Genomic DNA, 14,069 nt, shown 5'->3' with positions numbered 1-14,069 from the left:
GAAGTCGAACGGACTTCCGGAATGGATTCCGTTCGACTTCCAAGGTACGACTGTACTTTGTTTTGGTGGTGGTGGTGTTTCATTGTGATGACGAAACGTTGCCTCAGCTCCAGTTTTGCCCTTGCTCTGTCTTTTCAGTTAGTGAACTCCGAGCCGCAGCCTCCAAGGCTCCCCCAGAGGCAAAGGACGCCCATCAAGGAACTGATGACTGAGCAGCTACACCGTGGCTCCCCAGATGCCCCGCCATGCCTTTTCTGGACTGGCTCCTCTACCACTCGGTTGCCATGTGGCTGCTCCTCCAGAGTTTTGTCCTGATAGCCTTCTGCTTCCACTCTGCCACCACCTTCCCCAAGGGCTGCTACCCTTCTACCGAGGACGGCTTCAAAACCTTCCGTTGCAGCAAGGCCCAGCTCACCGTTATCCCGAGGGATATACCCAACGACACCAACAAATTGTACCTGGATTACAACCAGATTTCTTTCCTGCCTAACGACGCCTTTCAGAACCTGCCCCTTCTGGTGGAACTCGACTTGTCTCACAACACCATCAGCCGCGTGGAGGTCGGGGCCTTCCGGGGATTGTCAGAAAGCCTGCATGCTCTGGACCTGTCCTCTAACAAGCTGGTGTCTGTCAACAAGGATGTCTTCAGTGCGCTGAAAGCCAAAGCCAACCTCTCCAGCAACCCTTGGCTTTGCGATTGCACTCTTCAGCAGCTCATCGAGAGGGTCGAGCTGGTTGCCGGCACCTCCGATGGGATCATCTGCGATGCCTCTGCCCGGAAGGAGCACATCGGCAAGCCCTTTCTGCAACTGGTCGGAGACATAGACTTTTGCAACATCTACAAGAAGACCACAGACATCGCCATGCTGGTCACCATGTTCGGCTGGTTCGCCATGGTGATCTCGTACTTGATCTACTACGTCCGGCAGAACCAAGAAGACGCCCGGCGGCACCTAGAATATCTCAAGTCCTTGCCCAGCAAGCAGAAGAAGTCGGAGGAGTCGTCTACGATTAGCACTGTGGTGTGACCAAAAAACGAAACCCTCCCTCTGCCCCGCATCCTCAAGAAAATTGTAAGCAGATAAAAGAGATTCTACATCTCCTTCATGTGGATCGTGTCCACTAGATGCTGGAATGCACAATGGCTGAAGAGACTGTTACTAAACAAACAAAGAAAACGACTTGGGGAGGCAGGGCCTTGCTTATACAGAAGCCTCCCTTAGCATTTCTTTTCGAGCAATGAGCAACAAAAATCATGTCAAGGTTGAATTACTCGGCACACTTCAAGGCAGGGGTTAGTGCCAGGTTGAATCAACTACTTCCCAGCCCTGCCGTAGAGACTCCACCATACACACACTTTGCAAAAAAAAAAAACCCAACAACCCTCTTTCTCTCATGATTTAGAGTACCAAAAACCTGGAGAACTGCATCCTGGGATATATTCCCATCATGTAGTGCTCCAGAAGGATTGGGAGTGAGATTTAGGCGAAGCTCAGGCTTAGTGGAGTGCTGTAGGTGTGCTGCTAAGATCCTGCACGTTTGCCCAGAAGTAAATTCCACTGGGTTCAGTGCTGTTTACTCCTCAGTAAGCGTGCGCCGGGCTTTAGAGGATATTTCAAGGCCTGAAGTACGAAAGCCCCCCCCCCCAAAAGCTCTGAACAATATACAGTAATTACCAAGTGCTGGGAGGCGTTTTGAGCCCGTTATTAATGTGCAGGATTAGAGAGGATGAAACAAATTGCAGCATCCTATTAATACTGAATGTTCTCTTTGAACGCACATTAATAGCACCACCAGTTCCCCTGTCAGATGCTTCTTATAGGGATTCCCTCCCCACCCCCTTTAAATCATTTTCTTCTTTGCAGGAATCCATTAAAACATTCAGCATGGGGTGGGGAATGGGGAGATGGGGGTGGGGAGGGGGAAGAATCAATGTTTTGAACTTTTAAGCCATTCTCTCACAGTTCTTGGCTGCTGTTAAGATTATTTCTCTGGCCTGCTGGGAGATGGAAAATCTTAACTAGCTCAAGTAATGCAATTTGGGGGTGGGGGGTGGGGGCAGGAATCGTACCCACGCCGACTCTCAAGGAACACAAAGAAAACATGCACAAACGCCCTCGATCCAGCAGACAGCAGGACCAGCAGAAGGCTTTGACGGCAAAGACACTGTTTAGCTCTCCAAGCTAAGCTGGGTTGTTTTTTTTTGCAGGGGCCTCCGAGGAGTAGCATATGGCTCACCTGCACGGATCGGCACCTTGCTGGGTGATGCCTGCCGTCCACCTTTCCACCCCCCTCCTGCCGACTCCGCAGCAGCCTTTTCCGCACCTGCCATGTGATAGATTCACATCCAGGGAAACCTGTTTCTACTGTGGATTGTATCCACTGGATTGAGGGGTAGTTGTGTTTGCCCGTTTTTCTCTTATAACTAGTGGCAGCATCATCACTATAGTAATCTAGGACTCCAAAACAATCCCCATGATTCACAAGATATTTTGCCATTTTGATAACATAATTTAAAACACACACACACACACACACACACACACACACACACACACACACCAAACAGAATAATTCCTAACTAGGAATCATCAACAAGCAGCTGAGAATATTTATATTGGCCCCTACAGGCAAAATGCCACGTTACCAAGAAATGTATAGTATCTTATCAGCATTCCCCCCCCCTCCCAAAAAAAACCAGGGAACATTGCAATTTTCATTTTGCTAAGTTTTATGTACTTAAGAATAATAATCTTAAAAACCTGAACGCATATCGTTGCTGGTTTTCCAAACGGATCAACTTTTTAATATGTGCTGTAGCAATAGCTGGATATCCATTTTGCTGGAATGCTTCACTTCAAGCCATGGCAATTATCAGAATGAAAATGCATATGGACTTACGGATCAATAGCATAAATACTTGGATCAGTAGTAAGGCACGAGATAATAGAAGACACATCTATAGACTAGAATCACGGGGGGTCATGTTCTTTGAGACTGTTTTTCTTCTTCAAAAAAAACAAAAATAGTTTTAGGCTCAAATTTGACAAGAATTTACCTGGGCTCCAAAGGTTTATTGTACTGTTACCTTTCCATTTGTCAGAACCAGAACTACGAACCCAGGAAAACAAAAGGGGGCGGGGGCAGGGAACAGTCCACATGTTGCCCTTTTGTTATTTCTTCACTCACAGAAGTTGCCTGCTTGTTGTGAACAACAGTGATAAAAACGGAGCACATGCTTCCCCCCCCCCCAACTCCACTCGTGGAACTCAGTTGTGTTATTTATTTTGTCCAAGACCCTTATAACCTGCCCTTCCTCCAGTCTGGAAGCTCAGGGCAACTAACAGCCAATGAATTAAACCACCGTACAAAATTATGCCCAGGATTCTATAGCGAGGGTCGTTGAAATGTGGCTTTGTTCATAGTTTCGCTGGTTACGCTAAATCTGCCAGCTCCTTAACTCCTTGTTTTCATCAAGAACTCAGATCTCAGCTGTGACATCCTCCATGGTCTGTGAAGTTCTGAAATAATACCTTTACATGGAGTGGAGATCCTCCGCCAGTTCCCATAGGGGGAGGACCGCTCCTGTGAGTGAAGAGAGCATCAAAAGGGGAAATGCCTGCACTGGCGCAGGGCCAGTGGAAAGCAACATCCGATCTGATGTCTCCTGCTAGCCAATACTGCATCACCTTTTATACAACACCAATGTGCCACGTCAAAGGGTTGTTTTGCCTGGACTTTTCCAAACGCTGGAAGAAGTTAAAATTAAGGAGGACCTTAGGGAGGTATGCTGGGATTCGGGAGAGTTACTTCTACTCGCTCCAAACCTCGAGGGTGTTGAAATTGGAGATAAGAGCTGTGGGCAAGGGGGCACATCCGCGGCGCACCACTCCAGACTGCAGATGTGACCTGGATATCCACCTGTATTCCACATGTGCCTACCTGGTTCCTGCTTGTGGGGGGGAATGACGCCCTGCCAGGTTTCTAGACCATACGATAACTCTGCTCTGGCCCAAGAGCGGGCAAGAGATAGAGATTACATCCACCTGCCATTCTCTCAAGTGTCCTTTATTGAGAGACATCCTCCTCCAGAGCTTTTCAGCCTGGTGTTCCAGGGCAGGCCTTTCTCTGTGTGGTGGTGGTGGTGGGGGACATTTATTATTATTATTTTTTGGCAAGTCCCACCTACTTTGTAGCAAAATACTCCCCTTGTTCTTCAAGAGGTCCCTCCTTCCGTTTCCTTTACCAATAAAAGCCGAAACGCCTTCTTTTTCAAGAGAGAGTATGCACTGCAATAGCCTACCATCAGACTTTTAAAAAAGGGGCAGCTGGTCACCGAATGTTTCTCGGCGGAGGACCCAGAAGTCAGCTGACCTTCCACTGTGACCGTGCATTGAGGGAGCCCAGGAGGTGAGGAGGAAGACCCTAATGCTCTCTCTTTCTCTGTTGATCAGCAGCCTTATACCTTGACCTCTTCAAACTCAGTACCTCTTCTCTACATTCCCAGTATGCAGTAGGACCCCCCTCCATCGCAGCGTTGGCAGCCGGCCAGAGCTGCCATTGGGAAAACCAAAGCGGCCATAGAAAAGCTTATACACATGCGCACAAAGAAGAGAGGGGGAGAAAAGGAAGGAAGAAATACTCTGGTAATAAGTAAAACCTTTCCTGGTTTCTGTTTGTTTGTTTGTTTTGCCCCACCCCCCTCCTCCAAATGTTATTTATTTCAGTTTTTCCCCATGAAAAAAGGCAAATAAACAAAAATTCAACATCCTACATTGGAAGATGCTTGGCTGCTTTATGTGTGCGCGTGTGTGTCTTTGAAAATGTGCTTTTCCACGCAAGGGTTGCACTGCACAGGTGATCTGTGCAGGAGTGGTTCAAGGCATTTGGGCAGAGCATGTGTTTCGCTTGCAGGAGACCACGGGTTCAGTCCAGGTAGGGCTGGCAAAGCTGGAGTCAGATCCATGTCAGCACTAAAGTAATAAGTCACTGATGCCGATGGTGTTAACTCTTTATTCAAGTAAACCAAAATACAACTCAGGCCCTGTGGTCTCAGCAACCCTTCCCAGCAGGTCTTGCCCCAATGACACGGTTGCAAAGACTGAAGTTCCTCACCTTTCTACTCCTCTCCTGGGTTTTCCCCATGCAGTCTCAAACTGCACAGCTAATCTCTGTTGTGCCCTTTTCATTTCTCTGCACATTCTCAGAGACTAGTGGGGAAGGGAGGTGGTTGCAGCAGCAGCAGGAGACTCCCTGGGTTCTTCATCCACCTCTTGACCCCACTCTTCTCTCCAGCCTCCAGTTCAAAGTCTGAACTGCTCTCTGCCACAGATTCTTCCTATTCATTAAACCCTGTTGCCCTTCTAGCTTCCAAAACACCCCCCGTCTTTTCCCTTTGACCACTCATCGCCATCCCACCACCAATCCCCCGGCTCTGAGCCTTCTTCCCCTGGGGGTTCTCTACGGGGTTCCTCAGCTGGTGCCTCTCTCCTGCATCCAGCCAGCCCATGACAATGTCCGAAACCCTGAAGAGCTGACCTCTGTCAGTGTGTAGCCCAGGGAAAGGGAACCTGTCTCCCTCCAGAGAAGAAGAGGAAGAGGAGGAGTTTGGATTTGATATCTGTGGGAATGTTCAGGGATGCAGGAGAGGATATATTGTTTGATTATATCCTTTCCTGTGATGCTTGGAGAGTGCTAGGTTCTCCTTCAAAGAGGATTTCTCCATGAGGGACATTTCAGTTACGGAGTGTCCAAATCTGTACAGATGATGATGATGATGAAGAAGAAGAAGTAGAGTTTGGATTTGATATCCCACTTTATCACTACCCGAAGGAGTCTCAAAGCAGCTAACAATCTCCTTTCCCTTCGTCCCCCACAACAAACACTCTGTGAGGTGAGTGAGGCTGGGAGACTTCAGAGAAGTGTGCCTAGCCCAAGGTCACCCAGCAGCTGCATGTGGAGGAGCTGGGAAGCGAACCCAGTTCACCAGATTACAAGTCCACTGCTATTAACAACTACACCACACTGGCTCTCAGGTGGTGCTGAAGCCCGACTCCTGTTATCCCTGACCATTGGGCACACCGGCTGGGGCTGTTGGGAGATGGAGTCCTCCAACATTTGGAGGGCCACAAGAAACCATCCTGGGATAAATGCTGACCTGGATAGGCTGAAGGTTTTACCTAGGGTCGTTCCAGATTGGCATTTTATTATGGGAGTATTCTGCAATGAGGTGTGTGGGGTGTGAGGGGAAGGGTAGTACCAATGACTGCTGGTGCACAGTAACTCCACCACAGCCTAGGTTGGGTGGAACATGTCAGGGACCAAATATGGTACCAGTCCCTGACACATTGGGGGAAATAACAGCTGGTCTGCCACATCAGATAGTTTGAGGAGCACTGCTTTAATGCATTTCAACTCCAGGCCTGAGGTTTTAACTCCAGGCCTGATTTAGAGCCTTCACACACCCCTCCCTTCAGCAGAAAAGGCTCCCTGTGCAACTTAATATACAATCAATTTAAAACAGGACAGTCCTTTCCTGCAAGCTGACAGCTCAAAAAGACAATGACACACAAGGGAAAAGGGAGAGGTTGGGAAAAGGAAGAAAGCAAACTTGGGAACCAATTCTTAGAAGTTAAATGTTAGTCCTTCTCCTGACCAGCTGGAATGGAAGCACCCCGGGGACACGAGGCATCTGATGGAGGTGATATTTCAGAAGAAGAGCTGCTTGGGTTGCTCCTAACAGAAATCTCTAGTCATTCTCTGCAGAGGTTCAGTGCATCTCTCAGCCCACCCCACTTCCTCACACGATTCACAAGCACACCACAAACACACTTCAGGTCAGAAGACTGTGCTGGCAGTCTCATGTCTATTTTTGGACGTTTCGTGCTAATTTCAAGCTGGATAGCTCAGTCGGTAGAGCCTGAGACTCTCCCATCTCAAGAGTTGTGGATTTGAGCCCCACGTTGGGCAAAAGATTCCTGCACTGCAGGGGCTTCGACTAGGTGACCCCTATGGCCCCTTCCAACTTTTACAATTCTATGATTATAAATCAAGAAAGTGTGGACAAAAAAAAAGCATGTCAGTAGATTCTTGGTTCTTATCCCCACTTTGTTCATTAAAGTAGTCTTCAGATATTTTAAAGCCAGCTGCAACCTGCAATACAGAGACAAAATAATAATAATTTTTTACTGTTGTTTTTATGCCAAAGTGTCTCAAAGTGACTTTACAAAAAAAAGAACAGAAACTTTTTTAAAAATAACAAAAACTAGATGGAAAGCTGCAATAAAGCAAGAACCAAAAATGCTCATCCATAATTACATACGAAAAGGACAAATCCTACCCACCCCACTGAAAGCTAAGCACAAAAATTGGCCACAGACATAACCAATTACCCTCCAAAGTGCGGGCCGAGAGCTCAGATAAATTGCCCATTGTTCTCCCCCTTGATCCTTCCCTCCCTGTTCTCCGTCATTCTTCCCTCAACTTCCCAACAACAAAAATAATATAGTGGGGAATGGGGAACTGCCCCACTAAACTCTGTCCTCAGCCAGCCCCTACCTGCTTCCCTAACTACCTACCGGTATATGCAGTTCAGGGAAGGAGGGTCCTAGCTGTCTGCTTCCTTCTCCGTTTTGCTCTTGTAGACCCCAGCAGCGAGGAGGATGGGGGCGAAACTCGAATTAGTTGGTTTCACCTTTCATCGGTTCTGCCTTCATCTTCTGCCGGCCTTACCAGCCTCAACACGCACCAGCCATCACTGGCAGACATGGGCATAGCCAAGGGTGGTGGCAGGGGGGCACACACACACACCCCGCCGACGTGAGAACTGGTTCCCACACAACTCCTCCCCTCTGGAAGGAGGAGAGGTCTTCTCATGTCATGTCTGATGTGCATGCATGGCTGGCCCGTTTTGCTGCCAAAATGGTGCTCCCCCTTCCCGTGATAAGTGTAGAAGTTAGCCTGATTGGCTACTACACTTGAAGGCAGCAGGCTAACTTAGGGGACACAGGGCAGAAGTGATAGGGTGTGTGTGTGTGTGTGTGTGTGTGTGGGTGTGTGTGTGGGTGTGTGTGTGTTCAGAGCTGGGATGAAGGCCCCAGCAAAAGGCAAAGGTTTCCTCAGCACTGCAGTTCCAGTATCCAGTATACTGTTGTGCCTCCAGGGCTATGGAGTCCCCAGGGCCAACATTTTTTCTAGAGGACACCATAGGAAGGACCCAGCTTCTCTTCAGAGGAACCTGGTGGGCCCTGAAAGCGAAACCATTTTGAAGCTTCTGTTTAGCTAGAGCCATTCCTTGCATCCCACTTCTGCTGAGTTTGGAGGGCGGAGAGGTTTTTAGAAACGAGACACCGTAATCCCACTTTTCAGGTGCCTGCGTGTAATCCAACCTTATCCCTGAATGAATAAAACAACAACAAGCTTGTTGGGCTTTTGTGAATGAGGTCATGTTCAGAGCCACCTACATCATGTTACCCTCTTGAAATCAAGTAAATACGGTGGACTAGACACAGCTGGAATACTTGAGGGTTTTCTTTTCAATCAAGGAGGTTGCAGCTGTGGTGTGGGAGCAGTTTGTATTATCCATCGATGCACATGCCCCAAACTGACCCTAATGACCAGCAGCACTGCCATTTTTCAAATGCACACAGCTCCCACTACGCAAATGCTCGTTAGAAAAAAATTCGCTTATCCAAACACGAGGAATTAATACCCAAACTTCACTATACACAGCACAGATATCCAAGCAGCCAGATTGTACTACTGTAAACAAATAAGCAGCCTTAAACAAGTCTTACTTTGTGTGTTTTGCTAGTCTGCTGGTTAGCCGTTTCACCAGAAACCATGGTGAGGGGGCGGGGAGGGAAAGGGTGAGAGATTCAACAAATAAGAGAGCATTTTATTCCTTCCTTGTTTTATTTTTGCAAGGTTGCAGAGGATTTTGCAAGGTTTCAGACTCTATGCCTGGGGTTTTTTCATCACTTTGGGGTCGCAATTCTGTGGTCAGGAACGACGTGGAAATTTCCCCATAGGAATCAATTGAAATCACCAACTTGTTATGTGAACGTTCGCCTAACAAATGATTTCCTGAAAATGCATTGTGTTTGGATAACAAGACCTGTGTGGTAAGTTAATGACCCTATTTCAAATTCTGAAATGGCTTTTGACAATCTTCTCAGTGGGGACACATGTGTAAAAGTAAGGTAAAGGGACCCCTGACCGTTAGGTCCAGTCGTGGACAACTCTGGGGTTGCAGCGACTCTGGGGTTGTGGCGATCATCTCACTCTATAGGCTGAGGGAGCCGGTGTTTGTCCGCAGACAGCTTCCAGGTCATGTGGCCAGCATGACTAAGCCGCTTCTGGCGAACCAGAGCAGTGCACGGAAATGCAGTTTACCCTCCCGCTGGAGCGGTACCTATTTATCTACTTGCACTTTGATGTGTTTTCAAACTGCTAAGTGGGCAGGAGCTGGAACCAAGCAACGGGAGCTCACCCCGTCGAGGAGATTTGAACCGCTGACCTTCTGATCGACAAGCCCTAGGTTCTGTGGTTTAACCCACAGCGCCACCTGCATCCCACATGTGTATGACGGTTCAATTTTCAGACCCTTTCCTGGGTCTCAAGAAGCTGATCTCTAATAACCTCCAGAATTTCAATATTTTGCAGAATGGATTCCATCACAAATCATAAATTTTGCTTTGCACAATTAAAGCTGACTAAAGTCTTTTGGGACGCGGGTGGCGCTGTGGGTTAAACCACTGAGCCTGGGGCTTGCTGATCAGAAGGTCGGCGGTTTGAATCCCCGCGACGGGGTGAGCTCCTATTGCTCAGTCCCAGCTCCTGCCCACCTAGCAGTTCGAAAGCATGTCAAAGTGCAAGTAGATAAATAGGTACCGCTCAAGTGGGAAGGTAAACGGCATTTCCGTGTGCTGCTCTGGTTCGCCAGAAGCAGCTTAGTCATGCTGGCCACATGACCCGGAAGCTGTACACCGGCTCCCTCGGCCAGTAACACGAGTTGAGCGCCACAACCCCAGAGTTGGCCATGACTGGACCTAATGATCAGGGGTCCCTTTACCTTTAAAGTCTTTTGGTACTCTGGCATGCCAAATCTGCTTTAAGAAAGCAAAATGGTCTTTTTGCGAATAGGAAAGTGATATGGCTAATGGGGGGGAAAAGTGAGATAATAATCAACAAATGGGAACACATATATTAGTGAAAACCACAGACAAAAATACATTATATTGGGGAAATTTGTTAGTTAAAAATGTACATGATGCAAAATTACATACAAAAATTGTATTTTAGGAGAATTTCACATAAAATGCCGATGAATTTTCACGACGATGCTTTTTAAAAAAAGAATTTGCAAACAGATGTGGACATGTGATGAATGGCACTCAAAGATTAGAAAACGGAGTGAAATTGAATTTGGCAGATCCACCCATCCCTGTGGAAGAGTAAGCAAATGCTGAACCCTGCAGAAGGGGAAGGATCTTCAGCAATGAGTAATGTGGGGGGAAGAGGAAGGAGTATGCTGAGGTAGCATGAGAAGAAAAGGGGTGTTGCAATATGAGCATATAACACAGCCAGCACCTCTAGTTTTGGTAAAGTTCAAGTATACTGGACAAAACTGCTTAAAAGTTATTCAGGGCCATGTGTGGTCCTGGGAATCCCGTTACCCTGGAATTAAGCTATTTTGGAAAATACTAGTGGTGGTGGGGAGCAGAAGAAATCTTAGATGCAGAATTTAACACAAATATCCTTACTGTGCCAGGAACAGAAATAGTGGTTATCATTATCTGCTAACAAATGAAGGATGTAAAGGGGGTTCTTAGTTCGGCTCATATTCTTAGACCTAACAGGGAGAGCTTGGAGAGTTTAAAAAGAAAAGGTGGGGGAAATGTATAATACGAAGAAGAAATAAAACCACAGAATTGCCCCGAGTTCTGTGCTACTGATTATGTGCTACACATCTAAACAACAAAAGTATGAATTATTTTGACACGTATAAACCTTAAAATGAGAGTACAGGAGTTGGAATGACAGCCTTACTAGTTGGTTAAATTTATAATTTGTCCCAGGCATGGGGTTCAAAACAAACCCAAGCTTGGCAGAAGCTACTCAAAAGGTATAACCCCAGATGCCTGTTTAGGTGAAAATCCTAATGTGGTGGGGTCCTTGCGGGTGGAGGCTGATGCCAGTGCAGATGGAGGCTGAAACCCCTGATCATAAATCATAGCCTGCCTCCTTGATTCTGCCACCTGAAGCAGAAACTTCAGTCCTATCCCTGGAGATCCTGCGACGGCGACTCCACCCATGCTGGCTTAACCCCGACCATCAAAAACCAGTATAGTGAAAAGAAAATCAAAAAATCAAAAAATCCTTCCAGTAGCACCTTAGAGACCAACTAAGTTTGTTCTTGGTATGAGCTTTCGTGTGCATGCACACTTCTTCAGATACACTGAAACAGAAGCCACCAGACCCTTATATATAGTGAGAGAGTGGGGAGGGGTATTACTCAAAAGGGTGGTGGGAATGGGGGATTGGCTGATAGGTGTGGGAAACCAGTTGACGGCTGTTAACGACTGCAATTGGTCTTACAGGAAAAAGCAATGGGTGAGATGGCTAAAAATAGCTTTGTTATGTATAATGAGATAAGAATCCAATGCCTTTGTTCAGACCAGGTTTCTCCATGGTTTTAAGTTTGGTGATAAGTTGCAATTCAGCCACTTCTCTTTCCAGTCTATTTCTGAAATTTCTTTGTATTAAGACAGCTGCTTTGAGATCTTGTATAGAATGTACTGGGATATTGAAGTGTTCTCCTACTGGTTTCTCTGTCTTGTGATTCCCAATTGCTTCTCATGCATCTTGTAATTTGAGGGCTTCGGTTAATATTAGTTCATTCATGTGATCAGGTAGAAGGTGTCTTATTTCACAATATACCGGTAAGCTTTCTGTTCAATGAAGTACCGTAGAACTACAGTTGTGCTGGGAAGTAGCGAAGGATTACTTCTTTCAGGATGCCTAACACCAAAATCAGGTTAAAATGATTGCCCCCTCCCCAAACCAGAAATTGGCATCTCTGCATCTGACAAGTGGGTTTGGGGGTGAGCTGGGGGTTCAGAGGGTTGTGTTCCCTGTTTCTGACCATTCTCTAACTTTACCACTGCCCCAAGGTTCATCACATTCTCAGCGTGTTTCAGGGTTCTTGAGTTTTGAGAAAATTGCGAGAGCCTTTGCATCATGGAAAAAGAATGACTGTTCTCAATTTTATTGCACAATTCCTTCCTTTGCGGTAGGTAGCCCAGTTGAGTCAGCAATTCTCCCCTCAACCTTTGCATGGCTTCAGTTACAAATCTGACTATCCTTCTACCACCCTGAGCAGGTTGCTTGTTGTTGATGTTTGGTATAATGAACTGCTAAGCAGTTTCAACATGCTGTTGTCTTTCTTAAGCTACTCAGAGATCCTTTGGCCTACTCTAATCCTCTCATTCTAATAATAATAAGTGCACACACTTATTTCACTGTCTCCATTGCCTTCTGACTCATTGCTCTGTGTTATTAGTGGTCTTGCCCAAGTCTGCTTTCATTTCTGTATGTTGATATTTTCGTTATCTTCCTGACCCAGGATATAATGTAATTACGATGTTTGGCCGATCTCCTAGTGTTTCATTCTGTATCGTCGTATCTTATCTGCTGGTATTCTGTTTGGTTGCGCTAGGGAAAGTAAGAGAACACAGGTTTGTGCGTACTTCAAGAGAGTCTGTTTGTTCTGTCCAGAAAAGGTTTGGGAAAGCTCATACACAGATTTCAGACTGCAAAACTCTGATTGCGTGTTTAGACCTTTTAACCTCCCCCTTAAATAAATTCAGACAAGACTCAAATTTTTGGTTTGGTTTTTGGGAGAATTTAGGCCACAACTTTATTGATTACAGCAAGTGAGTGGTTGCATAGGCTCTGGTTCGACTAGCTCCCTGCACCGTTGCAGGTAGCGCTGACCCAGGGCACCAGCCTAGGTCAGCCTAGGGTGAGCACCTGAAACAGCGGAAAGCCGGGGTCAGGCTAGTCCACCACCCAGATGTCCCCCTGTACTCAGGCACGGGCACAACCCCTCTCAGGGTTGACCAAACCATTGAGTCCCTGGATTCCTTTAACAGAATACCCTTTGCATAGAGATGGCTAGAGCGTTCTGCCACCCCATCACCTGAACCAGAGCCTATCTGCAACCTTACAAGTTGTGATGATTTGCTACACGTCAGGCGAAACCCAAATGGCAACAGCCAATCAGCCAAGTGGGGAAAATCCCTGCCGTGCCCCTGTCCCAACGACAGACGACACACGACGGCATAGCAAGGTCAAACACAAGCCCTAAATATAGGGAGAGGTGGGCGGGTGTTCCTATGCACTGGCCCGAAGAGGAAGCTCAGGGACACGTGCATGGGCTTATGTAGGTCCTTCGATCCGTTTGGCTAGCGTCCCATTGATCTGATTACTCCCAGCATCGAGGGACCTACCAGTAGGGTGTTGTGGCTATCCAAACGCTCCCACCCACAACACAGGGTTTGGTTGCCAGGTCGCACCGCAACACGTGCCCTCTTTGAGGGAGGACCCGATCTGTGCAAAATGAATACAGAGATTAAATATAGGCAACAACTGATTTAGAAGAAGAAGAAGAGTTTGGATTTGATATCCCGCTTTTCACTACCCGAAGGAGTCTCAAAGCGGCTCACATTCTCCTTTCCCTTCCTCCCCCACAACAAACACTCTGTGAGGTGAGTGGGGCTGAGAGACTTCAGAGAAGTGTGACTAGCCCAAGGTCACCCAGCAGCTGCATGTGGACGAGTGGAGACGCGAACCCGGTTCACCAGATTACGAGTCTACCACTCTTAACCACTACGCCACACTGCATCTGATCATGGCAACCCAGAAGTGGCCAGAAAAGGGGGCAGAGTAAGTAAGAAGAAGATTATGGAATTAAGCTTATATAGATAAGATAAAGAAGAATTGGTTATAATGGTGATGGATTAGCAATGGTAATGAGTTTTTTTAAAAAAAAATTATGTTCACTATGT

The 14,069-nt window shown here is 46.9% G+C and overlaps 1 protein-coding gene across 1 annotated transcript; it reads left to right on the top strand.

Annotated features, from left to right (window-relative positions):
- Nucleotides 1-205: 205 nt before the first annotated feature.
- LRRC3C (leucine rich repeat containing 3C) lies at nucleotides 206-1,364 on the top strand. The gene has a single exon (XM_033170655.1). The coding sequence runs from the start codon at nucleotides 246-248 to the stop codon at nucleotides 1,026-1,028; it is 783 nt and encodes a 260-aa protein (XP_033026546.1). The 5' UTR covers nucleotides 206-245; the 3' UTR covers nucleotides 1,029-1,364.
- Nucleotides 1,365-14,069: the final 12,705 nt, after the last annotated feature.

Source organism: Lacerta agilis, chromosome 14, assembly GCF_009819535.1.
Source record: "Lacerta agilis isolate rLacAgi1 chromosome 14, rLacAgi1.pri, whole genome shotgun sequence".
Taxonomy (NCBI): domain Eukaryota; kingdom Metazoa; phylum Chordata; class Lepidosauria; order Squamata; family Lacertidae; genus Lacerta; species Lacerta agilis.
Note: the sequence above shows the minus strand (reverse complement) of the source record. Positions and strands in the feature narration are given on the sequence as shown.